The 27760-nt window shown below is 31.6% G+C and overlaps 1 protein-coding gene across 8 annotated transcripts in view; it reads right to left on the bottom strand.

The window, feature by feature from the left end:
• The window catches only part of LOC115876912 (nucleolysin TIA-1), a 57772-nt gene extending 42797 nt beyond the window's left edge, over positions 1–14975 (bottom strand). For all 8 annotated transcript variants that reach the window (XR_004049225.1, XR_004049222.1, XR_004049223.1 and 5 more), the window contains exons 1-2: positions 14589–14975; positions 1341–1428 (exon numbers count right to left, since the gene is read on the bottom strand). Coding sequence is in view for 3 of the 8 variants with exons in the window: in XM_030892961.1 (XP_030748821.1) it covers positions 1341–1428; positions 14589–14757 (257 nt within the window). In the remaining 5 variants the exon portion in view is untranslated. The remainder of the gene's footprint in view (positions 1–1340; positions 1429–14588) is intronic.
• Between the last annotated feature and the right edge of the window lie 12785 nt (positions 14976–27760).

Below are 27760 nucleotides of genomic sequence, written 5' to 3' on the forward strand. Positions count from 1 at the left end.
GAAATTATTATCATTTGCTTTTGTTTTAATGTCTTAACACACATCTCTGCTGTAATAAACACGTAATAGCCCAGGCAGAGTGTTAAATTCAAATTAGGAATAACGCTAAGTCGACTTTGTCATTTACAGAAAGAACATTGCGAAGTTTCGAGTACTTAATCATGTCGCAATAAATGCCTAATTTGAAACTGTTGTACACCAAGGTTGTATTATTCCTTAGAGATTTACCTTTACTTTGCTAATGATTTTCTATCATATATGCAGAAATTATGAAGTTTTTTTCTTATAAAGGTAATTAGAAGCTTACAGAATTAATTAGGTAATAAAGATTAATAACCATATATAATAGTACATGAGGCAGTGAAGATTTTTGGTACTCATTTTCGATTTCGTAAATCAGCCAGATTTGAGTTTGACTGAAGTTATCAAATGATACGTTACATTTCAAGAATGAAAAAATAAGTGTTACGGATTTCAAAAATCTGTAAAATTTTTGCATCCTCAAATTTTCAGCCAGACTGACTTTCCTCCACTTGGCATGTGCCAGACTGTTATTTCCATTAATAAAATGATTCGCTTTAATAAATGTCAAATATTTATGACTGGGAAAAAAAGTGGACCTTTTTAGTTTTTTATCTGGTGAATCCATTCGAAAATTTTAACCAGACTTACAAATTGTCATTTAATGTCACAACATACTTTTATATATTCACCGTTCAAGTACAAAAAAATCACTGACTATAAGTAACACCGGCTATAAGTAAGTCGGTCTGAAATTTTTCTATAAATTTTACTGTAAAATTTATCAAATTCGCCATTTATTTGATATAACTCTCTTTGGCATAGGCAAGTTTCCTGGTACATAATCGTTTTCCCATTGCCGTGCATGCCTATAAAAATCTAAAAGAAAATTGCCATTTTTCACGCTCCTGCTATACAAAACGGAACCGTTGAAAGAAAACAGTTGACCGCCAATTAACGAACTGTTCATTCGATTCAAGGAAATTTAAATTTCTTCCTATTATTTCCAACATGCTATCCTAGAGAAAGATGATAAGTATTTTTGCTTTAGTAACTCGAAAATAGAACTTAAATCTTTGAGAGAAAGAAAGAAAAATAGATGTACAATAATTTTTCCAACTCAGATGCTCAAATGTACGTATTTGTTGCAGCTTTACATTATAGAAACGGAAAATAAGCTTCTCGAATGGGAATGAGCATTATATAAACATGCTCTTTTCCTGGATAACCGTTTTAAAATATTTATACGGCGCAATTTTGAATGTGAACAAACCCAATTAAAATGAAACTAAAGAGACCCAAAGGAGAGAAATACTTACGAAATTTCTCCAAAAGCTGCGAAAGCGTCGCGGAGTGTCTGCGTTTCGATCTCAGGACTCAGGTCTCCTACAAATATATGATGATGTTCTGCAAAACAATAGAAAATGTCAGAATTAATGTTGATTAAGAAATTCTTTATGAATCTTTGTCATTGAGCAAATTGCTTAAACAATAATATTTTAACTTGTTGAGATTCCGGTAGACAAAATATTCAGAACCGCGGAATCCCGCACTGAAAAAAAGGATCTCTCCGTCGACATGAATATGACTTTGACCCAAAAGATTGGCGCTTTTCAATAGGGCCAAGAACGACATTTCTTTACCCAAAGCATTAACTATCTTTTCATAAGCTTTAAAAAATTACTTTAGAGAATAGAAGAATCTATCTGTCCAAAGTATTTCACTCTTGACCCAAAATGAATATGCAAAGAAGTTCTTGCTACAAGAACAATAGTCTCTTTGATTTATGCAAAAATTCTTGTTCAAAAGGGACATTTCTTGATTAAACAGACACTTTTCTTAAACCAATAGCGAATACTATTAACTCAACTAAAATTTATTTTGATCTAAGAGAAGTCTATACATCATATACAAGCATATTACGAGGTATATTATTTTCTGATAAATTTAGGTTTTCGTGGTCTGTAGTAAGTAAAGTGATTATTTTCCTCGATAGTAGTTATTTCTGCTTCTTCACTCCTTGGTATTTTTTGGGGTGGTTCATCACTCTACAAATTACAAAAAATGTTACATCACGATTAATCAAAGTAAAGCAAATAAATTATTAAAATTATAAGCTTTGGTCACATTTTGAATTTTTTAATACGACGACTTGAAATTCTAAAATTTTTGTAATTATTTGCATAAAAAATCGATACCTATATTCTTATTCTCTCTATATGTAGTCATGCATGCATTATCTAAACAGGTGCATTAGGTAAATGTCTCTTACCTTCAAATATAGCAAATAAATGCTGTAATTTCCATTTTTCAGAAACTCCTTTAAATAATCCATATATCCTAAAATTTGTCCATAAAAATGACAAATGCATGTTAATAACGATCACTAATTTGCTATACGATATGCGTTTAAAAAGCAAATTATGCAAAATTCCAAGTGAAGTGATTCCAAGCAACAAAACCCGTGCGTACTATGATGTGCGACCTATGAAATGCGACGTACGACTGATTGGAAATATACTGACTGATTGTATATACCGTCCTTCGTCATCGTCTTTGCGTGTCGATATTATTTTTCATCAAAAGAGTATTTAGCTATTGGAAAAATGGCCATGTTTCTTGAATGAAGTACTTCCTGGCGTATTTTTCTTATTATCTTAAAACAAAGTAACTTGCACTTGGGCGAATGAAAATAGATTTAAGAGAAATTTTCGAATTTTTCAAGAGAACCAGTTTTCTTGAGTTAATAGAGTTTTTCTTCAGGCAAAATATTTTCTTTTACGCTAAAATAAATTCTCTTGCCACTAATTTTTTTTTTCAAGAACGATGACGACTTGAATACACGCTCAGCCTGGGACACCCTGTATATATACATCACCTATCTAGGTAGGTCTCAAGAATGTAATAGGTTATTCATTATACTTCTGTAAACATTTTATAGGTATTTGACGAAATGTATCGAACTATACTATATTATTCATTGGATTTGGCTGATCGAAAATATAATTATTATCAAATAAACGATGGCTGATTATTTTCTGGCTAAAATTATTTGTTTCGTTTCTATTTGACCTTAGTGGCGTGGCACCATTCTCCTTCCAAAAACTCTTTTGTAAAATTTTTGCAACGGAAAATTCTAAAGTGATTTTGATCACATCGGCCAACAGGCTTTCTATATAATAAAGCTTTTATATAGATTATTTTGCAGGTCCTGTTTTGTAATCTATTGTTGACGTTGCACAATAAAAAGGTTAGCGTTTTATTTTTCTATGATGTTTTATTTTATAATGCCGGATGTAACATGGGCTTAATTAGATTAATACTGACTCAATTTGCTGGATAACTTTTATTTTTGAATAATACCTCAAACAATGCAGTTTGTAACAAATTATTTTTATAAAAATTTGTTTAATTCAGTAAGCTTTGTCTGTGATAAACTTTTGTATAAGGATAAGGTATTAAATTAACTAGTAGTGGGAACTATCGAATGAATACTATCGAAACATTCGATAGTTGCAATTCATTCGAATAATTCGATAGCTAGTAAGAAAACATTCGTCGAAAACTGTTCGAATAAAAATTATCGAATAGAGGCGTCATCTGCCTTGAAATATTATATTCTAGTAATTCGGCAGCAAAAACCATTCATTTATTCGTCAGGATCGATTTTAATAAAATATAAACTGGATTTTAGTTGTCGTCCGGCGACGTAGGTTTCTTTCCTAGAAACCCGACAGGCGTTCGGTGGCAAAGCTATGAAAGAAGCCGGCATCTTTGATTTTTTGCCAGTCAAATAAAGATAAGGACACATTATTTTTTTTATTGAGGTGCTAGTATTTACACAGAAAATATATTATGAAGGGCGCTTTTGCCATATATTCGTATTAGTTGGTATTAGCAAAGAATATTATTCTTTAGCATTAGTTAGTTAGGGATAGTATGTCTATATGTTTTGCATTTTTTTATTAATATTCTGTTGTTACACTGCAATAATACTTTTTATTTTGGATGTGGGAAAATTATTTTTAATGTTTTTAAGCCAAGACTGGTTTAGTAAATAATAATAACAGTAATAATTTGTTATACCTATTAACAACAAAATTTACAATCATTTAATAATATAAACATTTTTTTTAAGTAGTAGCAAAATATAAACAACAAATAGAAGTCAAAAGTATTTATATTAGATCCTATTTAAAAATAATATAGTCTCTAAATAGCAACGTTGGTTTATTAAATAATAATAGTTACAGAACTAATTTGTTATATTAACAACAAATTTTAAAATCATGAAATATAAACATTTATTAATTTTCTAAGCATGCAGTGTAATGGAAGGAAAATATAAATAAAAAATTAGAAATCAAAATTATTTATATTACTTTTTATTACTTTATATTACAATTTAAAAATAATATTTACTTTTGCTGGCATTTACTTTAAAAAATAAATGAAATATTTCTTCGCAAAAAACTACATGTAAGAGAATTATCATAAACAAAATACAAACATTGTTAACTTTTTTTTAAATTGGCACGTGAAAAACTTTCAATTTAATTTTCTCACCCCAAAATTTGAGTTCGATAACCATTTACTTAACCACATTACTTAAATATGATTATTAAGTTCAACTAATTCATGTTATTCAAATATCTAAAATACAAATATGTATTTTTAAAATTAATTGTAAGTTCATCTCATCTCTCTTAAAAATTGCTACTTCTCAAAATTTCCCATTAAAAAAATGCAATCTAACCTAACCATAATATACCATATAAAATTAAATAATTGAAAGATCGGGCTACGGAAAATCACACAAATTGTCGGAAAAATTTTGACCACTTCGCACACAATCGTCAATTAAAAAAAACTACTATTTTAGTATTTTAAATATTTTAATAAACGCAAAAATAGCATAGTATTTACAAGGCGAAGTTATAAAAATTTGGAAGAACTAATAATGCACTGATGCACACAAAAATCAAACGAATACTAAATTTCATTTATCAAAAGCATTCGATAGTCGTGGCGCAACGATAACCATTTAGTCGCACGGCGAGGCTGTCACATATGCTTTAGTATACAAATGAATGAATGATTTTATCCGAATAAAACCATTCGATAGTTGAAATCATTCATTCAGTAACCATTCGATAGTCTAATTCATTCGATAGTTCCCATCGCTAAAATTAACTGTAGCTCCGTGCTATAATTCTCGAGTTAGCCTAATTTGATTATGGGATGCTTGTACATTAGGCATTCCAGTTTATTCAATGATTTAGGATCAAAATTTCTGCATTGTGGCATATTTGCTGGTTTGGACATTCATTGGGCATTTTGTTAGAGCTAAATAAATATAAACTGTTTTGAATGGTGTTTTATAAGCAAGTAATCTTCGGTAAATGTTTGCTTTGTCCAGAATAAACTATTATCTTCGGTTAATCAGGCAGGGCTTGCCTGACTGAAGCGAAAAAGTTGTTGCATGTCTGAGTAAATCAATATAGACGCAGTAATTGTGATAACCGCAAACTGTATAGGTAGAAAACAACTACATCGCGTTAGAAGAATATGTATATATATATATAATAAACAATATAAAATAATAGTTTTAAAAAGCAGCAACCAACACATTTTACTTTTCAACAAAATCATTTTTCTGCACGACAGCGTTTTTATTCTTTTCGAAACACAATTTAAAAAGAGCTATTTCCAGTATGAAACTATTTCTATTTTACTTTCGGCTTAATCTGACATAGTACGAAAGAATATTTTTTATTATTATAAGTTGTGTTGTTGACATAGATTGACAAATTGAATCTTAGAATACGAAAATAAAAAAAATAGAATGTACATAACAGGTAAATATTATGCTAGAAACAGTTTGCTTATCTTAAAATTTAATTTAACCAAAGATATATTATATATATTCTTCTCTGAGCTTTCTTCCCGTAATTATTGTGACTGGAATGTACAGGGTAAGTCAACGATAGAGTAAAGTCCATTATCTCATTTGTTTCGAGGTTTACAAAAAAATGTTGAATACAAAAGTTATAGGGAAGGTTGCGAATGAAAGTTCTATAGAGATTAAAAAGAAAATATATGTTAAGATATTTTAGTTAAATGCTACAGGGTGTTTAAAATATATTTATGAATTTCAACTACTTAAAATTAAAAAATCTCAAATTTTTTAAATGGTACACCCTATATATTTTCATTTTTCTGATAGATTTTGCAAAGCTCTTCAACTTTTATTAAGTATGTCATATACCTATTTTTAATAGTTTGCGATTTATTCCAATTTTTTCTATTTTTACCCTAATTTTTAATACAATTACGCTATAACATGATAATTGCCGTGACAAAACAAACATATTTATTACTTATTTTTAACAAGTAGTTTAATAATTAGTTACAATTGTTATTATTAGTCAAAATTAACTAACTTTACTCAAATAAACTAAAATCGTAGTCGTGAATTTCTTGGTGTATTTCTATATTATGAAAGATGACATTTAGATTTTCCGTCGGGCCGAATAGCCGCAGATTAGGGTAATACTAACTAGATTACCTAATTATTGACGAAATTTTCTCCGACATACAGTAGTTTTTTTTTCTCGTAGTAATTCTGGTTTATAATTCATTTCGTAAAGCCAATATTACTACTGCCACAAAACCGTCCCATTACACAGTGAAAATATTATAATATAATATAATATGAAAATGTTTTCTAGATAATCTACATCTATATTCTTATAGTACTTAACAAAGTACTATATAATATATAGTACTGAACAAAAAAATATGTTTACTTTGGCTTGTTCGTGTATATCAGTCACATTGACTAATCCATTTTTAGGAAAATCTGAAACTATTACCTCTACCTCTACCATTTATACAAATTAAACTAAAATTCACTTTTTGTTCTTAACTTGCTTAACAGACATATGAAATTTTGATAATAATTATTTTTTTTGTCATGGTAACTATGATGTTATAGCGTAATTGTATTAAAGATATGGGTAAAAATTGGAATAAATCGCAAATTATTAAAAATAGGTATATGACATACTTAATAAAAGTTGAGAGGTTTGCAAAATCTATCAGAAAAAATCAAAATATATAGGGTGTACCATTTAAAAAATTTTAGATTTTTTAATTTTAAGTAGTTGAAATTTATAAATATATTTTAAATACCCTGTAGCATTTAACTAAAATATCTTAACATATATCTTCTTTTTAATCTCTATAGAATTCTCATACCAAATTTTGGTATTCCAACTTCAGAAACAATGGTACCACTAACAATTTGTTGCCACAATGCAATTTAACATTTGTATAAACAAATTTAAATATATTATTATATCCGCCACACTTTTTTGAACCACCCTATATACTCTGTAATAATTTTAAAATGTGTATCTTAATCTTCCCTATAACTTTTGTATGTAACATTTTTTTGTAAACCTCGAAACAAATGAGATAATGGACTTTACTCTATCGTTGACTCACCCTATACAATGTGTGGGAGGGGGGTTTATCGCCTCGAGTTTACAGGTCTATCGTGTGTCCCATTTCTTTAGTTATAACAAGTTATAACTCATCATACAGTTTCAAGGCTTTGAAAAAAAAGCCAGTATCTGAAATGGCTTCACAAAAGCTAGTTCTCCATCTCCGATATCAGTCGTACCAAAGTGTATCGTACGAATGGTTGTCGTCTCTGCGCATTTAGTGATGAGGTGTTCTAGTGTTTCCCCATTTTCCCCACGGAATCTGCATTAGCCGTTATTTCTTAGCTTCAATCTACTCAGGTGTTCGTTGAGGAGACAGTGTCCTGTGAAAAACCCAGTGACAATCCGAAGATTGTTCTCACTTAAATCTAGGAAAATCTTAAAAATTATTTTTGATCGTAACTTCTGAAAAATTTCTACGAATGTTTAGACCATTCCAGGTTGCGGATGGTGTCTTCCAGGTCCTTGAGTTCCGCTTTAAGTTGGTTTCCACTTGGAATGCAGAACGGTTCTGGTCCAGTTAGTGGAGTGTTCGCTACTTTACTAGCTAGATGGTTTGCTTTTTCATTGCCTTCTATCCCTTGGTGAGCTTATAGAAGGACGACTTTATTTTCGTTGCCTAATATGTTCAGCTTCTCCATGCATTCTTTGACCAGCTTCGAATTGATGGTTACTGAGTTTAATTGTAACTAAAAAACTTTATTTATTTTAAATTAAAGTAATTTTGGATAAAGGTCATTAAGAAAATGAAAGGCTGGATATAGAAACTTGAAAATATAATGGGATTTGTAAAATTTCAACTTTTTGTAGAAATACCATATTGAAAAACTTGTTTGAATACTTCTCCAGTTATTTATTTCAGTTTAGAATAAAATCGTTACAAGAGGAAAAGAAAAAAATGCGATTTTCAGAGACATATGAGTACGTACTCAAGATTTCCCTCTTTTTTAGAATGCTCAACAAGTTTTTCCTCATGTAAGTGTCTCTGTTCTGTATAAATTATTTTAAAAATATACAAGGTGAGTGGTTCCGTGTGAAATCCCGTGGTTCTCAAAATTTAAGCGAAAAATCAGTTTAGTTCATTAGGATTAAAGGCCTAATATGCGAATTGGATTGATTATCTATCAGCAAATTAAAGCGAAAGAAGGAACGAATGAAAAAAATCCTTTGAGCTGGCATAACGGTTACAGATTCAGCAGATATACCGTCCCTTACCCTGTTTGGGGCTTCGGTTTGGGCAAAGACGGGCTCAGATAAGATTTCTCTCCCTATCCTGTATAAAACGAGATAAGAGTAAAGAGGAAAACACTGGGCCAGACATATTTCCTTAACATTTCAATTAACTTTGGTTAATATAAATATTAGTAGGTCGAGAATCTTGCGCGACGAGAAACAATGGCGCGAAAAAAGGGGCTTAATTAGACGAATTTGTTCCGGCTGCCCTTATTTTTAGAGAATTTTATTAAACAAAGGGCGGCGTTTGATGTTTTTAGCTTTTTAATCCAAATTACACGACGTCTTATTAAATTAATATAAAAGACAATAGCCGGGGCCAACATTAAATGAAGGTATCTCGTAATTATTAATTTAAAACACCGACTAAATTAAATTTAGTCAACATTTATGAACGAACTCTAAAGGAATTAACAAAAAACCTACCCAGAAGCAAAAAAGAAACTTCCTGGGTAATTAAAATTAATACCGGGTGCGTCTCAAAAGTGGCTCACCCCCTATAAATTTTTTATTTTTTCAGATAAAAAAACGAGATTTGGTATGTTAGTACATGATATAAATTAGGACTGATTGACATATTTAATTGCATTTGGTCACTTCCTGTTTCACCGGAAATGACTACAACTTTTGATTTTTAAATGGCACCATCGGTATATTTTTACTTTATTTGATAGAAAATGACACTCTGGAATGAAAAACCGATGGTAGGCTTTTTTTGAAACTTTGGATTTTATATAAAGGCACCCTTCAGCGCGTTAGAATGTTACCGCATCATTTGAAAAGTGGGAGCATCTGTCTTATTTTAAATGGAACGCCCAGTATATTATTACATTTTTGGAAACCACTTTCATATCTCATAATTTTTCAATTTTTTTAAAAAATAAAACTTGTAAAATTGAAAAAAACATGATCTTTTTGTGTCGATAATAAAATTGATTTTCAACGATATATCATGTTCATATAGCTAAACCTTCTGATTCAATAAAGCTTTCTATTAAAAAATAATAATTCTGTTATAGTTGTTTTGTTTAAAGAAAATCGTTACTATGATAAATATTCAAACATTTTAAGTATAAATTAGACTTTACTTGTTAAATTTATAAAATTGTCACGGTAACGATATTTTTGAAATGAGAATTCTATATTAATAATGGAATTATTAATGTTTAAATAGCTCTATTAATTAGCCACTTAAATACCTTAAAAGTCCATATTATGTGTCTGGTCTTATCTTATTTTCTTGTAGTTAAGTTTCAGGACGTAGTCCTTTATGTTGAAGTGTTTTGTTAGAAAAAAGATCGATAAAGTAGCACTTATCTCGAATAAAATATTTATATTGGGGTTTACAATAAAGTTATATTTTCCTTTTTACTACCTCATTGAAAAGTCAAGGAAGGGAAACAGATATTCCGTTTCGGGACAACTAATATAAAAATTCTTGTTTATCCATGAGGAAAGGAAAGAATTTCGCATTGACACCCATTCCATACAAGTTGGCAACTTGCCCAAATAAATTTACTATCGCCAAACGGTTTGGTTTATGAATCTATAGCTCGGAGACGTCAGAAGTTTTGCCAAAAAAGCGAACGAAAAAAATGGAGGGGGGCGGGGGGTCAACTTCAATTCCCATCACAAATTCATAATTCTTTTTTTTATCTTGGTCTAACAGGTGTTTTTAAAATATAAGAAATATTGTATATATTTTTATTTTTGAAGTAAAACTTCATTACGCACTTTTAAAAATTCAAGGTCGTGACACACATGCGCGAGACGAAAAGTAGTAAGGAAAGCATACCGCTTTGGAAATGTGAAATTTTGTGAAAGAGAATAAAATTATTTATTAATTTTTAATTTATTAACTTTTTCAAATATGTCCTTCAAATTTTTTTATTTCTTCTGAAATTCACACTTTTTTTATGAAATTAATGATATTTGTTTGTATACAAAATAATTAAATATAATGGTTTATAACGTAAAATGTTTGGCTTGTTGCTTTGTTTGCCCAGTTCACAACGTTTAAGTTATTTAATTCCTCGCGAGGTATATGAAAAAAAAAACGAAAAAAAAACGAGTTAAATATTCCTTCCCCTATATTGTGGACAGGTGTAATTAGGCCTAAGCTCATGGAGATCATCTTAATTGTGACGAATAGAGAATTAGAGTTGGTTAATTTAAATTCTGTTTGAGGCGTATTACGACAATAGACATGGTATTATCCGCTTATCATACATTCCTAATTGCGATTAAATGAAGGATAAAGGAGGTTTGGGAATAATAATTAGGGAACTCAACTAAAGTGATAACACTTCTTGTTATATTGTTTATTAATATCAAACACCGCCAGAGTCGATAAACAAACCTATAGGATCTTAATTATCTTTGATGTCGACAACAAATATTTGACGGGGACCATCATTTTCTACTCGAAGAAGCATTCAGCCATTTATAATGATTCAGTTAGGGGAACGTCTGAAACGAACTTTTGTCTCTATAATTAACCACCATCGTAACTTTATTAACACCAAACTACAGACTATACCGTGTGGTGTAAAATGTCAAATATTATTTAATTTTATGCAAAAGTTGTATTAGACTTTTTTGCAGAGGCGTTAAAGTTGTATTTTCATTCAAATTTTATAATACGGCCCAGAAAAAGCTACAATTATCAGCAAAAATATAATTTTGTCATTGTCAAATTCGATGTCACATTTTGCTTACAAGAATTTGAAAGTACCAAATAGAGTAATTTTCATTTTCAATACTTCCGAAAAAGTTACGATGGTTAAATGGCATTTTGCTGGAAATAGTGTTCCTGGTAATCACATTACCGAATAATCAACAGTCCAAAGAATAATCCAGAGATTTGAACAAAGGAACGGAATTAAGAAAATGTAAGTGTGAAGAAAAAAATAGTGAACAGGAGGGAACTAATGATTTGAATATCCTTCTTCATGTTGAAGAAAATTCAAATCAATTCAAATCAATTCAATCAAAAAACAAAAAGACAAAAAAAAACATTAGGTCGTGTCTGCTGGGGGAGGCAGCAGGAAAAGACCTCATCACGTTTCAGGCTTTAGAAGAAGTCCTCCATGAAGATCAGGATCTCCAGTGCGTGGATTCTGGTGGATGGTTGTCAACTAATTCTTTTGTAGATGATCATTCCAATTTAGAGAAAAATAACCAGCCTTTTTAAATTACACAATTGTAAACAAAATGTGACATCGAATTTGACAATGACAAAATAACATCAAAATCAATCAAAGTCGCAGTTTTTGAGATAAAAAAAATTGGAAAAATTCCTTTACTTTGAAACTAAAAGAACTGCCTACCAACATATTTTAGTATAGGCTACACGTGCCTCCCGGTGCCAATTTTTTTAACTATTATTGGCCTGGGTTGTAGTTCATTTTGCATCTTGTAATTTTGAATTTTGGACAAGTATTATTTTGATATTTTGGTGACTCTCCCCTTAGCATTTCATCGAAGGAAGATCATTTCTTTCTCAAAATATTTAGAATTCCTAATGTTTGTATTAAATTTAAATCCATCTTCAACTTTAAGCGTATGTGACTGGAATAGAAAATAGCTAGCTTTTCTTCGCAACTGGCATACAATACTTACTAACTACACTGTATTATAACAATTGTTTTGATTAAGATATCTTTTACAAAAAACAATTTGCAAGCAGACCATATTACCATCTGTTACGCTTCTTCAAACATCGAAGTCGAAATAGTTTTTCCTGGAATTGCATTTCGAGCGGTTTTGCTCTCACGGCATTTCAGTAATATTTCATTTTCGACAAATCCATGTATTTTTCATAAACTGTTTTCAAAAATGTCTCAAATTTTAGACAGCTGTAATATTAAAAATGCATTCTTCATCGTTACCGAATAATATACGTGTATATTTATTTAGGAAGGGTAGTCTTTGTACTTTTTAGGGTTGCTTGAAAGTTCGTTTTTTTACCATGCCACACCTGATACCACTTATAATAAAATGTTAATTATGCCGAAACTCCATTACATAATGGAAATAAAGTGATTCCCACATAATTAACGTGACTTTGCATAAATAATATATTAAATTAAATAACATTGTAACATAAAACTATCTGGAATATTAAATACACGCGAATTTAATTTTCGTGATATTTCCTTCTACGTAAGGCAATATCGTGATAGATAGACACGTTTTTAAATGTTTGTTTCCAAACAAATTTAAATAGAAATAATAACCATTTAAGTTAATTAACAACAAGTTTATATTTTATTTCTCTCTTTGAAGCTGCATTGAGCTGGCGCTTTTTCACACTTAAAATTATCTTTATATTAATTTAGCGAAGTTTAGAAAAATATGAAAGGACTTTATAAACTATTCCGAGTTGTATTAATTAAAATTAAAAAGAATATCCTTTTCATAAAAATCTCAAAGAAAATATCCTTTTCATTTTCTGCAATAATTAAGTTACCTTGTTTCAACATTAATTGCTTGTTTTACTATGAGTTGCTGTAATATATGTTGCTAACTAAAATAAAACCTTATTATTTAGCAAAAAAAAAAATTAGTATCTAAAATAATTTTTAATTTTTAAATAACTAACTCCATTACTTTATTAGGCTGTAACAGTAATATACTCGTAAAATTCGGATAAATTATAATTTAATGGTCGTTTTTTAGAATATTATACAACATTTTCGGATATAAAAAGGGATAATAAAATGGTTCATAATTTATTGGTTTATGGAAGTCATTTTCTTTTTTTGATATATTTTTTATAATAATTTGAGTGAAGCAAAGAGTTGAATGAATACCTTTATGGGGACTTTCACTTTCGTTTCGAGAACATCGATAACTGTAGAGACATGTTTACACTATAGCAGAACTAAAAGCACTATTTTCTAAGATAGTGTGATGGAAGAAAATACGTAACAACGTAAAATACTCAACTGACGTGTATTTTTAGAATTTCTGCAAGCTTCTCATAAATTTTTCAGTCCGTTTCTTTTATATATTTTTCTTTTCTTCAGTTACTTTAAGTAAAAATTGATAATCATTTGGTGGGGGGATCTAAATTAATCACTTTATAATGGGAGTTTTAAACTGAGGTGATGCATTGTTAACGAAATATCTAAACAATTAAGTAGAAAAATCGGGATGGTGTTTTAAAAGTTAATTTTGTACTAAAAAGAGATTAATCATTTTTGAAAGCTCAGGGGATGTATATATTTAAAAATTACGGCAAAGTTTTTTGATTAAAATTTTAACACAGTCATAATTTCTTTTCGTTGCCAAAAAAATACTGTTTAGGGTTTAGATTTTTTTTGGTGAATTTTATGAAACTGCAATATGCATTGTGGATCGAAACCCTTTGTTTTTGGATATTCTTTATAGGCACCTTTACGATAAAATATAATGTTATATGGCACATAAACATGATGCCAATTGGGGTGGGATTTTATAGTCACTCCTCCACGAAAAAAATATTAGTCTATTAGCAATTTCTCCGCATTGCGGACAGAATAAAACCCTCTATCCTGCAAGTGTGGACCGGAGGTTATAGTAATTAAATTTTCTTAATTAAGCGTTATGGTACACTAAACCTGAGTGACATCCCTCGCGAGAGTAAAATTTTAATTTTAATTCCGCGCTCGCAGAGAATAGGCGCAACTAAAACAGGATACTGTTTCAAAATTTTAAACCTAATGAAGTACAGAACAACTTGAAAAAGTTTCGAAGAACTTAACGTGTTGCGTTCGGCGGCGCGTCTAAAAAAATCTTTTCGCGCCGCAAACTGCACGAACACGAAAAAAAACAAAAAACTACCTGATTTTGCGGCGTTTGGTGTCGTTGGTGCAGTTGCGGCTATGCTGGTGTTCGGCGGAGTGTGGTTCAGCCTGATCGCGTCCAGCTTTGGTACCGGCAGTAGGCCTGGAGCGGCCATGCCCGCCGGTACCGCCGATGCGGGCATCATCAACGTCGACATGGTCAACATGTTCCCTCGGAAAAAAATCTGCCTGCGGCCCTGGCTCCCTCTTCTTTGTCTCCGTCACGAGACTGTTTATCTTTCGTAAACAAGACGCGGCCCAGAGGATGGAGTGTGGTACACTAGACACACGGCAGGCAACTCGAAGACTGCATAACGCGGGTTGTTGTGTCGTGTTCGTTGCGCGGGGGGGTGGTGGTCGCGGGGGTTGGAACAGTTATAGTGGCCGTGCTGGTGCGAACGGTGGCTTATTTCAACTGCGGCAAACTGGAATCAGCTTCGGCGCTCTTCGCGCACTGTTTGTGGGCCTCCCTTAATGGGGCTGCAGGAACGGAATAGATCATAAACTACACTATCCGAAGGATTATTTCATTTGTTCGACGCGTTTGTTTTTCTTTCGGCCTTTTCCTTAACGCGCGCCCGCCGTCTTCCCTTCGCGCCCTTTCTTCGCTCTTTGCCGCTATTTTTAATAATTCGGCGCGCTACGATCCGCACTATACCGGGCGTCTCACTCGTCTCGTCTCCTCTATCTCGCTGTCATGTACTATCTTCACTACAATGGCCTATATTTTCTTATTCCAAGCCTTATCATTAGTAAATAACGGCAGTTTTAACAAAATCTGTGACATGACGAAAATAGCTAATTTTCACGACTATATGTATGGAAAAAAGTCGAAAAAATACCAATTTTTGGTTATTTCTTACGCTTATTCAAAGGCTTTAGAAAAATAGTGATCATAGTCATAAAAATCAGGATTGATTGACGGATTCAATTAGTTTCAGTCACTTCCTTTTCAAACGGAAATGACTACAACTTTTGATTTTTTAATTGTACTCACGCAATTTTTTTTACTTTATTTGATGGAAAATGACATTCTAAACAGAATGTCACTTTTGACACGTTTAACACACTTAAAAAAAAGTATACCAAGTATATGATACCAAACTATTGGTAAAAAATGTTTTTTCCAAATATACCATCCACCCTCGTTCCACTTGAAAAAAATGAGTTATGATTAAAAATACGATTTGAACATCTTTTAAGCTGCCAGGAAAAGACATGAAAAACATTAGACGATCAAAATTTCTTTTAGGCTTCTTGACTAAAAATTAGTAGTTTTAACTTTTAACAAAGCCATGCTACTCTAGATTAACACTTAAAATACTATTTTTTTGTGTGTGAAGTGAATTTGGTAGTTTGTTTTTTAAACAATTTTTGAGATTTAGCAACAATGTGGTAACTCTACTGTGGTACCAAATTATTCGTAAAGAAATGTTTTTTCCAAATGTACTAAAAAGCCACCCTCGTTACATTTGAAAGAATTAAGTTATGATTAAAAACACGATTTGGGCATCTTTTGACCGGCCAGGACAAGACATTATACGAATTTTAAGCAAGAATCTTAAAAGTTCACATATTATTATGATATGTAATTCTATTCAGAGCGTCATTTTCTATGGACTAAAGTAAAAAAATAACGAAGGGGTCATTTAGTCAGTTCCGGTGAAAAAGGAAGTAACCGAAAACAATTGAATAAGTCAATCAATCCTGATATATGTCATATACTAACGTACTAAATTGCGTTTATTTATCTGAAAAATAAAAAAAAGGGGTGAGCTACTTTTGAGAAACTCCCGGTATAATGAGTTCCACCTTTCGGTGGTATATCTTATTTTACCAAATTCTATGAGTTAAGATTGACTCTCACTATACCTTCCGTTTCCATTCCATATCCGTTCCGTATTTTTGATTGTATTCACGCTATACGTCAGCTTCCGTTCCGTATCAACTCCATACTTTTTATTGTAGAATTTATAACATTACGAAATTACTAATTTTAAATTTTGTATCTTTTGAAAAAGGTAATAGATTTAATTAATACAAATGTAAGAACTTGACAACACTGTTTCCGATACGCTTCAGTCCTTATCGCAAAAAAAATGTGTGGAAGGAAAGGATATGATTAAAGGCTTATTCTCACTATACTTTCCATATCAGCTCCCTTCCGTTTACATAAAATATTATATCATTTAAATGAATAGGAAAATGCACACTATCTGTTCCGTTTCCCTTCTGTTCCATATCCTTTCCTTCTGTTCATTTTTTTGGCGGACGGACTGAAAAGTATCGGAAACAACGTTGTCAAGTTCTTACATTTGGACCAGCTCTTTTAAAATTTTGCTGATATCTACTTATTCTTTCACCTGTTAATTAAATCTATTACCTTTTTCCAAAGATACAAATTTTTAAAATAAAACTTTCTTAATGATATAGATTGCACAATCAAAAGTATGGAACTGATATGGAACGGAACCTTAAGTATAGCGTCAATACAATAAAAATACGGAACGAATATGGAATGGAAACGGAAGGTATAGTAAGAATCAACCTTAAAGATTGATTTTCACTATACCTTCTACATCAGCTCCTTTCCGTATCCCTTTCGTTTACATAAAATATTATATCATGTAAATGAATAGGACAATGCACACTATCCGTTCCGTTTTCCTTCCGTTCCATATCCTTTCCTTCCACATATTTTTTTGACGGATGGACTGAAGCATATCGGAAACAGCCTTGTTAAGTTCTTACATTTGTACTAGCTCTGTTAAAATTTTGCTTATAATTATTTATTTTTTCACCTCTTAATTAAATATATTACCTTTTTCAAAAGATACAATTTTTTAAAATAAAACTGTCGTAATGATATAAATTGTACAATAAAAAATATGGAACTGATACGGAACGGAAGCTTACGTATAGCGTCAATACAATAAAAAATACGGAACGGATATGGAATGGATATGGAATGGAAAAGAAAGGTATAGTGAGAATCAACCTTAATACGGAAGGGAAACGGAACGGATAGTGTGCATTTTCCTGTTCATTTACGTGATATAATATTTAATGTAAAGGGAAGGGAAACCGAAGGTGAGAATCAACTTTTATTGATTTTCTGCTTTTTTTTGTTGTACTGCTGTCAAAATAAAACTACACTTTATTGCATACAAAATAAACATTTTTGATATGTTGGATGCAAAGTAACCAAGCAACGAATACTAAACTTTCTATCACCTAATCGTCACAGGTTGCGGTGTTTCCGGTTCCTTATTCTTGAAAAAAATCACCCAAACGAAATGCAAAAATAAAGGTTAGGTTATCATTTCAAAATTAGTTCGTCAGAATGGAAGGACTCAAAACAGTAATGATTTGGCAGTCGGTGGGCCTTAACCTTTGTGGGCCAGACCCCCCAACTGGCGTGGTGGAGTCTAGCGGACCCCAAGCACATTTAAACTTGTGTAAAATATTTACGTTTAATATATAGGCCTCGGCGCGCCATATATCTTTAAATTAGGGTACCCAAATGCAACTATTAAACGCGCACTGGTTTTTATCAAGTATTGTTCCTATCAGCGAGGGGTAAAGTTGCATTGGGATCCGTGTGGCACCACCACGCCAAAAATATTTCATTATTAGAAAGGTGGGTAGTTCAAAAAGTGTGCGTCACGGGAACGCTAATTTTGAGATTGAAATACTAACCGAGTGGTTTAATGAACTTAAAGAGACTTAACTGATATGAATATCATGGAGGCAATGTTTTTTCTTCAAACAGTAACCATAAATCCGATTCGGAATCTCTTACCTGTAAAAGAGAGATAATTGAATAATCAATATCAGAAACGAAAGAGATGTGGTATATGTCAACGGAGAAATGACAAAAAACAAAAATCTCATGAATCAAATGTACACTATCCATGTGCGACGACTTTAGACCATATGTCAGCAAGAACTGTATTTGAAAAAGTCATATACATTCACGGTTTGCAGTTTTGTTGAAAATAATGTATGTTTATTACTTTAGTTTCGTATTTCAATTGTTTGTACTTTCAATAATACGAGAAAATCATAAAATATATACTATGTTCTTAATGTTTATGGGTTTCTTAGCCAACTTACATTTCTGTTGCCAAAAACTCATAAAAAATGCGTTTTATTTTATTTTTGTATCCGTTCTTATTAATTTATTGAAAATGAATGAAATTGTTAATTCACAAGTTCGAATATATTGTACACAGTGTTAAAATAACAAACTTTTTATAAGAGTTCTTCAGCATTTATAATTAACTGAAAAAAAAATTGGGCCCAGAATGCCATAAGAGTTATAAAAATTCACCAGCCCAGTTGAGGGTTAAGTTAGGTTAATGTCTAGCTATAGCATTAGCAATCAAAAAATTTGGTTCGATTTCCTCTGGGAGATCTCTCCATCATATCAGAGGATGACGATATTTTTTTGTATACACTAACACTACCGCTGGCTGTTGTTTAGCCTGTGTGTATTTTTATTAGTCTATAACCACTGATCGTCACTATACTTACCTAAATAATTAAATAAAAGATTGTAACGTTTTTAGTTCGTTACATGTTTTTTTTATATATAATATATGATGTCTGGCCTATCATCACCGGATTCCCTCTCGTTCAGGCCGGATAGTTTATTTGACGCGTAATTTTTACGTTGCCTAGTCGCCAACCCTGTGATCGTTCGACACAACCCTGTTACTATTTTGTGAAGGCGCGCGCTGTCAACATCGCTTCTGTCAACTCTCCGTGCTTAACCTCACTTTGTTTTGACGCTCTGTTTTATCCCAGCTTTTAGAAATGGTGATTATTTAAATCTTGCTGTATAATCTGAATCAGCTGCTATTTCAAAGCAACAGGTAAAGATGAGATATTATCCTTTTAGATTCGATATTATTATTGAATATTTTTAGGGTAGAGTTACGGATGTCCCAACTTGTATTTGTGTTTTGCTGGCACGTTGGCGTCCCTTTTCTTTTTTGTCCTCCAGAATGTCACATGGAAGAAAGGACATGTTGTTTATTATTTATTGAGCCCTCGGAAGTATTTCGAGGTAGGTTTATTTTGTTTATTAGACCTTGTTTGGTTTTAAACAAGAGTTTCATATTTTTAGGGTCCAAGGTACGGACTATTTCCAAGGTACGGACTGTGTCCAAGGTACGGACTATTTCCAAGGTACGGACTGTATCCAAGGTACGGACTGTGTCCAAGGTACGGGTAGTGCCTTATGTACAGACATTATCTTATGTACAGATGTCCTGTGGACGAGTGTCCCCAATAAGAACGATTTTTTCTTATATCTAATTGCCACAGCGTGGATGTAGCTTGAGTCCCATGCTGCTCCACCCCATTTCTAAGCCTTGTCAGTAGCTACGGCTGTAAGGATTCGTGGTGTCCTCAAGCTGGCCCCTTTTGTTGTTTTGACCAACAGGATCGCCGACAGACAGTACAGAGATGCTAGACCACCTCACGCTGCTACTGTTTGAAGCAAGATTACATAAAGAACAGCTAAGTGTAGATTTACGTTCTAGTTTTTATGTTTTAGATTTTCTATATTTTCAGTCTTAAACAGTAACGTATATTTTAAATAATATCGTACAGACTATATTTAGTGGTTAGATTATTAAGAACATTTATGTCGATGCAGTAGTTACAATGTGATTTAGATTTTAGGTTTCATTATATTACGCCTTGTAATAGTATTACTTTCTATAGATATTATTATTGCGCTATATTAACACATGAATAACGAGACATAGATTCTAGAATCTACAGGTTGCAACATATCAGATTTAACACTGCATAAAATTTAACAATTTAAATAAAGTAATGCTATTTTTCTTATATTTTCTATAACGTTACACGCATTGTATTTTTTCATAGTCTTTTCATAGAACATATTTAATATTATTTACATACATAGTTTTACTCAACAAATAACCACTATAATAATTATTAAAATTGTGCAATGCTATTTACCATCAGAATTCATCATGAATAAATATAGTCATTAGTTTTAAGTATTATACAACTGTGTTTTCTTTCTCTGTACATGCCTGGCGCCCAATATCTATATATCTTTTGTTAATTATTACTGATTAATTTTCTCTCTAGTGAAATACCTTATCCACGACTGCTCTCCGATGAAAAGCTGCCGTTCGCAGTGGTAGTTGTTTAAAAAACGCTACAAGATATAAACTCTACTAATCAATCCTTTGTTTTTACATGGAATAACCAACTTCCTCTCCCATCATACCTACGTGCACAACCGCTCATTAAAAGCGACAAAAAATGAATACATCTATCCAATCTAATAATAATCAGGAAAAGCGTCTGATCGTCGCGTCTAGCTCTATTTTTAGCGCCACTTTTATCGCTTTACCCCACATACGTCACTTCCGGCTTCGTCTGGAAGGTGAGTTATATATAGAAAGATTTTAGTAAGCCCCTAATTCATTACACCGCGACTTAAGTGAAGTACGGCCGTGTACGGGCGCCTTAGCATTGACATTGAATAGTTGCCGTACACGATTTTTAGTTATTTTTGTTTTGCTTCGGTAATTGCACGGTATTACCTATTCGGAAATCGTCGTTTTGATTTATGTTATTCTGTGTATAGTCCCGTTTTAGGTTTTAAAAATATATAAAATAGATAGAAGTTCTAAAATACGAATAATTAAAAAAAGGAAAAAATCTCAATGAAATAGTGTCAACAAAATAGTCCGTGAGGTTACTTTATGAGTATAAAAATATTATGTTTGGAAGAGAAGCAAATTTGTTAATTTTAATCAATATTAATCAATGTATTTCCTAATATAAAACATACAGGGTGAGTTTCCTACGATGTTATCTATGGGCATCTCCGAATCTACTGGAGATAGAGAGTCGGTTAAATGGGGAAAGAATTGCAGTTTTGTGGGGTCATAAATATGCGCCTTTCAGATTTTTGAAAAAGTTCATGGCTTACTAGATATTTCGAAAAAAACAAATTTCGGCTATTTTAAAAATTGTTCCTAATTCCATTATAAGCTATTTTAGACAAAAAGTTTTCAGATAAAAGTTGTAGATAATCACATTCCTAATGAGTTTGTGTTCTCCGATTTTTTATAAAACCTGTCATTTTTGACATATGACACAAACATATGTTTTTTTAAATGGAAACCATAGTTGGCTATGACTTCCTAAAAAGCGCCATTTTTTAAGCTTTTCAGCAATATAAGCTATAATATGTTTCTTTCACAAAATTACTGAGTTATAGCCAATTCTTATCTTTCTTGACTTATTTCACTTAGTTAGCCATGGAAACAAGTTCAATCGTCGTTGCTCTCAGAAATGTGAAATTGTGTCACATCCAATCTTTGTAAATTAAAATTAACAAAAATTGTAAATAAAAATTTTTCAAATGAAGAAAAGCGTGTAGGATTGGTTCAACTTTTCTTGGCCATACAGGATACGTTGACCGGTGAAAGTTACTTACGTTTTTTAGAGAACGGTTTTCAATGGTGTTCAAATTTTGTTGTGATTTATAACTTATAAAAAGACAAAATATGTTATTAAACGGCTCTTTATAATTTAGATTACACAAACTAAAACTCAAAAAAATAATATCACTACGTACACTTTAAGTTATTTTAGAAAATGTTCAAAAAATCCGCAATTATTTTGAGTAGGTACATAAATGCATCTTTTTAAAACTGAATTTCTAGCTATTGTCACAGAACGACCGGTCGACTTAATTAAACTTCTCCTGTTCCGCCTCTTCGAGTGCCTCTCTTAATTCATAAGTTTTTTTGTAAACCTTGTTGTTAACCATACCGCATAAAAAAATCTAAAATGGATAGGTCAGGTGACCGAGGAGACCCATGCAATTGGTCCACCTCCCTGAGTCTACATAATTATGATATAAATAATTTTTTAAATAACATTTCTTTCATTGTGGGGGGTTGGTGCGTCATAATGAAAGTCATGTTGGAACCACTGTATTAATGCGCGAGTATCTAAATTTATCTTTTCTAACATGTCTTGAAAACCGTTTTCTAAAAAACGTAACGTTCACCGGTCAACATATCCTCGAAACTGTATGGCCAAGAAAAGTTGAACCAATAATTCTACACGCTGTTCTTCATTTAAAAAACTCTTTACAATTTTTGTTTATGTTAATTTACAAAGATTGGATGTGACAATTTCACATTTCTGAGAGCAACGACGATTGAACTTGTTTCCATGGCTAACTAAGTGAAATTAGTCAAGAAAGATAAGAATTGGTTATAACTCAGTAATTTTGTGAAAGAAACATATTATAGCTTATATCGTTGAAAAGCTTAAAAAACGGCGCTTTTTATGAAGTCATGGCCAACTATGGTTTCTATTTAAAAAAACATATGTTTGTGTCATATGTCAAAAATGACAGGCTTTAAAAAAAATCGGAGAACACAATCTTATTAGGGATGTGATTATCTACAACTTTTATCTGAAAACTTTTTGTCTAAAATATAATGGAATTAGGGACAATTTTTAAAATAGCCAAAATTTGTTTTTTTCGAAATATCTAGTAAGCCATGAACTTTTTCGAAAATCTGAAAAGCGCATATTTATGACCCCACAAAAGTGCAATTCTTTCCCCATTTAACTGACTCTCTATCTCCAGTAGTTTCTGAGATACCCATAGAGAACATCGTAGGAAACTCACCCTGTATATACAACACAGAGTTTATGTATAGCATATACACATTATACAAAGATGTCTGTGTCGTCCTTCGTCATCTGTTGGAGCATCAGTGACCTGTTGGTACCAGATGCTGGTTAGATGGTAGTGAAGGCATTCTGCTCAATTATTGTTGTCGTCGATTCCTTGATTCAGTGTATGGTTCTATTTGATATTAACCATTTGACCTTCTTTATGAATTATTTATAAATTTCAATTTTTTTACCTGTTCTGTTAAACTATTAAATATTTGAAGTGTTTTTGTGGTTAATCTTTGTGTTAATGTCTTATTTTTTACTCTATGGCTTTTGATATGTGACTTTACCCTTATTTGGTAATCGTAAAATTCCAGTTTTCTACCTTTTTCTCGACTGGAAAGTCGGTAACCGGTATTGGCTAGACAATCAACTTCTAATCCATAAGGATATTTCGATATTTTCATTTTTCCCTTTGATTATAAGCTTAAACTACCTAAAATTCAAAATTTGAAGTTTGTAACTCTTCTAGAAGTACCTTAGAATTTTGATGATGTGTCAGTGAGTCAATGTCGAAATTAATGAAATTTGACAAACGATAATTAATAAACTATGAGGTATAATTGCTAGATATTTTGGTAATCTAGTCAGCTATCGTATATCCTCATGTGTAGTGAAAATTAATATTCTTGCTATATCTACAACTAAGTTACAGGGTGGTGAAAAGTGCCGTTAATACCTTCGTGAAATGGATGGTACGGCTGTAGATTATGAACAACTTTTTGTTATTGAGCAGATTGAATTGATTCTAAATAAATACATTTTCAACAACTCTATAATATTATTATCCCACTTGTTGCAAATTTTTGACCTCATCGTAAAAGATTCTATATTTATCTTAAACTTGAATCTTGGCTACATTCAGTTGCTGTAAAGAGTTTATTTACAAACATTTTGAATATCATGTAATCACCTAATATATCCATAATTGACTTCTAAGAAGATTTTTTTTTGTTTATCGACTGCCCACTATTATCTAAAACCTTCAAGCCAGATAGTAGCTAGTAGCTGGTGTATTGACTTTACTAGAATTAAATGTAAATAACAGCACGTGGGAATTTAAACAGGGTCATATTTAAATGTATATCTTTGTAAATAATTTAAATTCTTAATATCATTTGATCAGACATACTCGTATTTACATGGAAAATACATATTTTCTTTAAATAGAAAACATATTACCCCGGGACACCATGAACGAAAACGATATCACCGTAGGCGTTAAAACAATATTTCAGTTTTTTGTTTATGTCTCACACCAACAGTTGTCGGTGATTATTTGTAAGTTCTTATCGAATGTTAAAACTGCAATACATTTTAGTTTCAAACGATTGGTGTTATAAGAGAAAATTATACAAATTACTTGACGTATTGTGGCATAAATACCTAATTTATGCCACAATACGCTAAGACAATTTGGTATATTGTAGTAAACATAAATTAGTATTTTTGTGTACTATTAAAAAATTTCCCAGAGTCTAGTCAAAATTATATTCTTCGCTGGAGTTGCGGTCTTCAAAGCTAAATATTTATCGTATGTTTAGTAATAAGGTAAGGCACACGCAGAATGATTCCTTAACCTAGCTTTTTTTCCCTAACCTAGCTTTATCCTAACTATAATAAAATGTGATGCTTGGTTAGTGTTGTTTTGTTTAGTATTTTTCTTTTTCATGTCATCAGCGAATCTTAGATGGTTAACATATTTTCCATCTATTTTTAATCCTTTGTTGGTCCAGTCCAGTTGACGGAAGATTTCTTCTAATGTTGCCGTAAACAGCTTTGGGGATATCGCGTCTCCATGTCGTACTCCTTTGCCAGTTGGGAACTTTGGGATTGTTTTATATATCATTATTCTTAGTTTGGTTTCTTTGTATATATATAATCTGCAACCTTGTTTCGTTAGGGCTTCTATCATTGCCTTAGGATATATCGAGTCGAAAGCCTTCTCAAAAAATAAAGGTTATGGCGTGTGTGGAAGTTCGTATCCTTTTGTTAGGCTGATAGTTTCTGTTAGTATATGTATGTGATCAATCGTGCTGAAGCCGCTTCTAAAGCCTGCTTGTTCTCGTGGTTGTGCAGCTTCTAGCGTGTTTTGTGTTCTGTTGGTTATTTTTGTAAATATCTTGTATGTTACTTAAATTTTTTTGTTGACGTAATATTATATTATCTATACTAATATATAAGATCCTAAAAAATAAGATCCTTAAAAAATAAGATCCTTAAAGCGGCCCATACATTATTAAACAAATTGCGCAACGCAGGCCGTTGCGCAACGAGTTGCCAATGTATGGTAGTGTTTGATGCGTTGCGCAATTGTTTGATGAGTTTCAAGAATGTTTGAATTCTTTTGTGCAACAGGACTGTTTGCGCAACGCGTTGTGTAGTGTATGTGTGTGTTGCGCTTCGTTGTGCAATATTTTAGTTCTTTCATCCAAATTCTTTGTTTTCTTTTTCGTTTTTTGGTATCATTGACATCATCTAGGGTATATACGATAATAATTGACGCAATGGCAATTGAGGACATGATTGTTTTCACAACTTTTAATAAACAGTTTGATCAAAATTTTACTAAGTGCATGGGTGAGGCAGTTGTGCAACGGAACGTTGCGCATCGCTTTGTTGCGCAACTTGTTTGAGAGTGTATGGACCGCTGAATCAGTTGTGCAACCCAACGTTGCGCATCGCTTCGTTGCGCAATTTTATAATGTATGGGCCGCTTAAGTGACTGACTCACTGATTAATCACGATCCTGTTCAAACCACTCAACGTAAGAAGCTCAATTTTGGCATATAGGTTGATACTAGGATGTAGAGGTTCGATAAGAAGGGATTTTTCGAAATTCCAGTTCCAAGGGGGTGAAACCACCCCTCAAATATTACAATATTTTTTATTTAAAAAAGGTTTAAAAAGTTACTTAGACACGTATATTTTATTTTTTTACATATTTTAAGATTTTTTAAAAATGTATACGGGGTGTTTTGAAAAATCTGGTCATTGATTAATCACGATCGTGCTTAAAACGCTTGACGTAAAAAGCTGATTTTTGGAAAATGGATTGACTTTATGGTGTAGAGGTTCGATAAGAAGGGATTTTTCGAAGCTCGAATTCTAAGGGGGTGAAACCACCCCTCAAATATTAGAATATTTTTTATTTAAAAACCGGTAAGTTTTTCGGAAAAACTCTTAAACATGTATATTTTATTTTATTGTTTTACATATTTTAAGATTTTTTAAAAATTTATACAGGGTGTTTCATAAAATATGACCATTGAGTAATCACGATTCTGCTTAAACTGCTTGACGTTTAAAACTGATTTTTGGCAAACGGATTGACTGTGGGGTGTAGAGGTTCGATAAGGAGGGGTTTCTCGAATTTCAAATTCCAAGAGGGTGAAAACGCCCCTCAAATATTACAATATTTGTTATTTAAAAAACGGTTAGTCTTTCGGGAAAACGCGTGGACACGCATCATTTATTTTGTTTTTTACATATTTTGATTTTTTTTAAATCAAACAGGGTGTTCCAAAAAGTTGGGTAATTGATTAACCACGATTTTGCTTAAACTGCTTGACGTAAAAGGCGTATTTTTGGCAAACTGATTTTTCTAAAGTCAAATTCCAACGCTATCAAACTACCCCTCAAATATTACCAAGTTATATAATAATATCGCCGCCATATTGTTTTTCCTCATGCTGATATAAATGTGAGAAAATTTTTTCCACTTTGTATGTTAATGGAAATTCTTGCTTTGCTTTATTATCACCATTACAAATGATTAATTCGACGCGAACGAAGTTGCGGGTACACGCTAGTTCAATAATAAAATCTAAAATTATATTTCTTTGACCTCTCAATATATATTTTATTTAATTTTTTAAGTGTTGTAAAATCCATTAAATGTGTATGTGTCTTTACAAAAATTGTGACGACTGTATTGATATGTTTATGTTATGTGTGTGGAAACCAATGTTGATATTAGATTATTTTCTTCGCTAAGATTTCAGAATGAAAATGATAAAATTGTAATAAGAAAACAATAAAAATTAAAATAACAACTAAAACAAAACGACCGAAATCTACGTTCAAGTAATAAATTTTGATAAAGACCCTACCAGGTCGAAACGTCAATGAAATTTGTAATATAAAAAAACCGTTTTTTTCATTTTTATCTGACCTAAAGCCAAGGAAAAATTAAATAAAAAAAATTATACTTATATTTATATTATATTAAATATTCCAAAAAATCAATAATACATTTTGTAATTAACAATAATAATAATAATAATAATAATAAAGACTTTATTGCGAAATTTAAAAAAAATCACAAAAGGCGAAGTTGAAGCTTAGCTTCCTAACTTAACCCTAATTAGTAGACATAATTAATATATATTATATAAAAATATTATAATAAAT

Source organism: Sitophilus oryzae, unplaced genomic scaffold (assembly GCF_002938485.1).
Source record: "Sitophilus oryzae breed Bouriz unplaced genomic scaffold, Soryzae_2.0 scaffold_1440_pilon_pilon, whole genome shotgun sequence".
In the NCBI taxonomy this organism is placed as follows: domain Eukaryota; kingdom Metazoa; phylum Arthropoda; class Insecta; order Coleoptera; family Curculionidae; genus Sitophilus; species Sitophilus oryzae.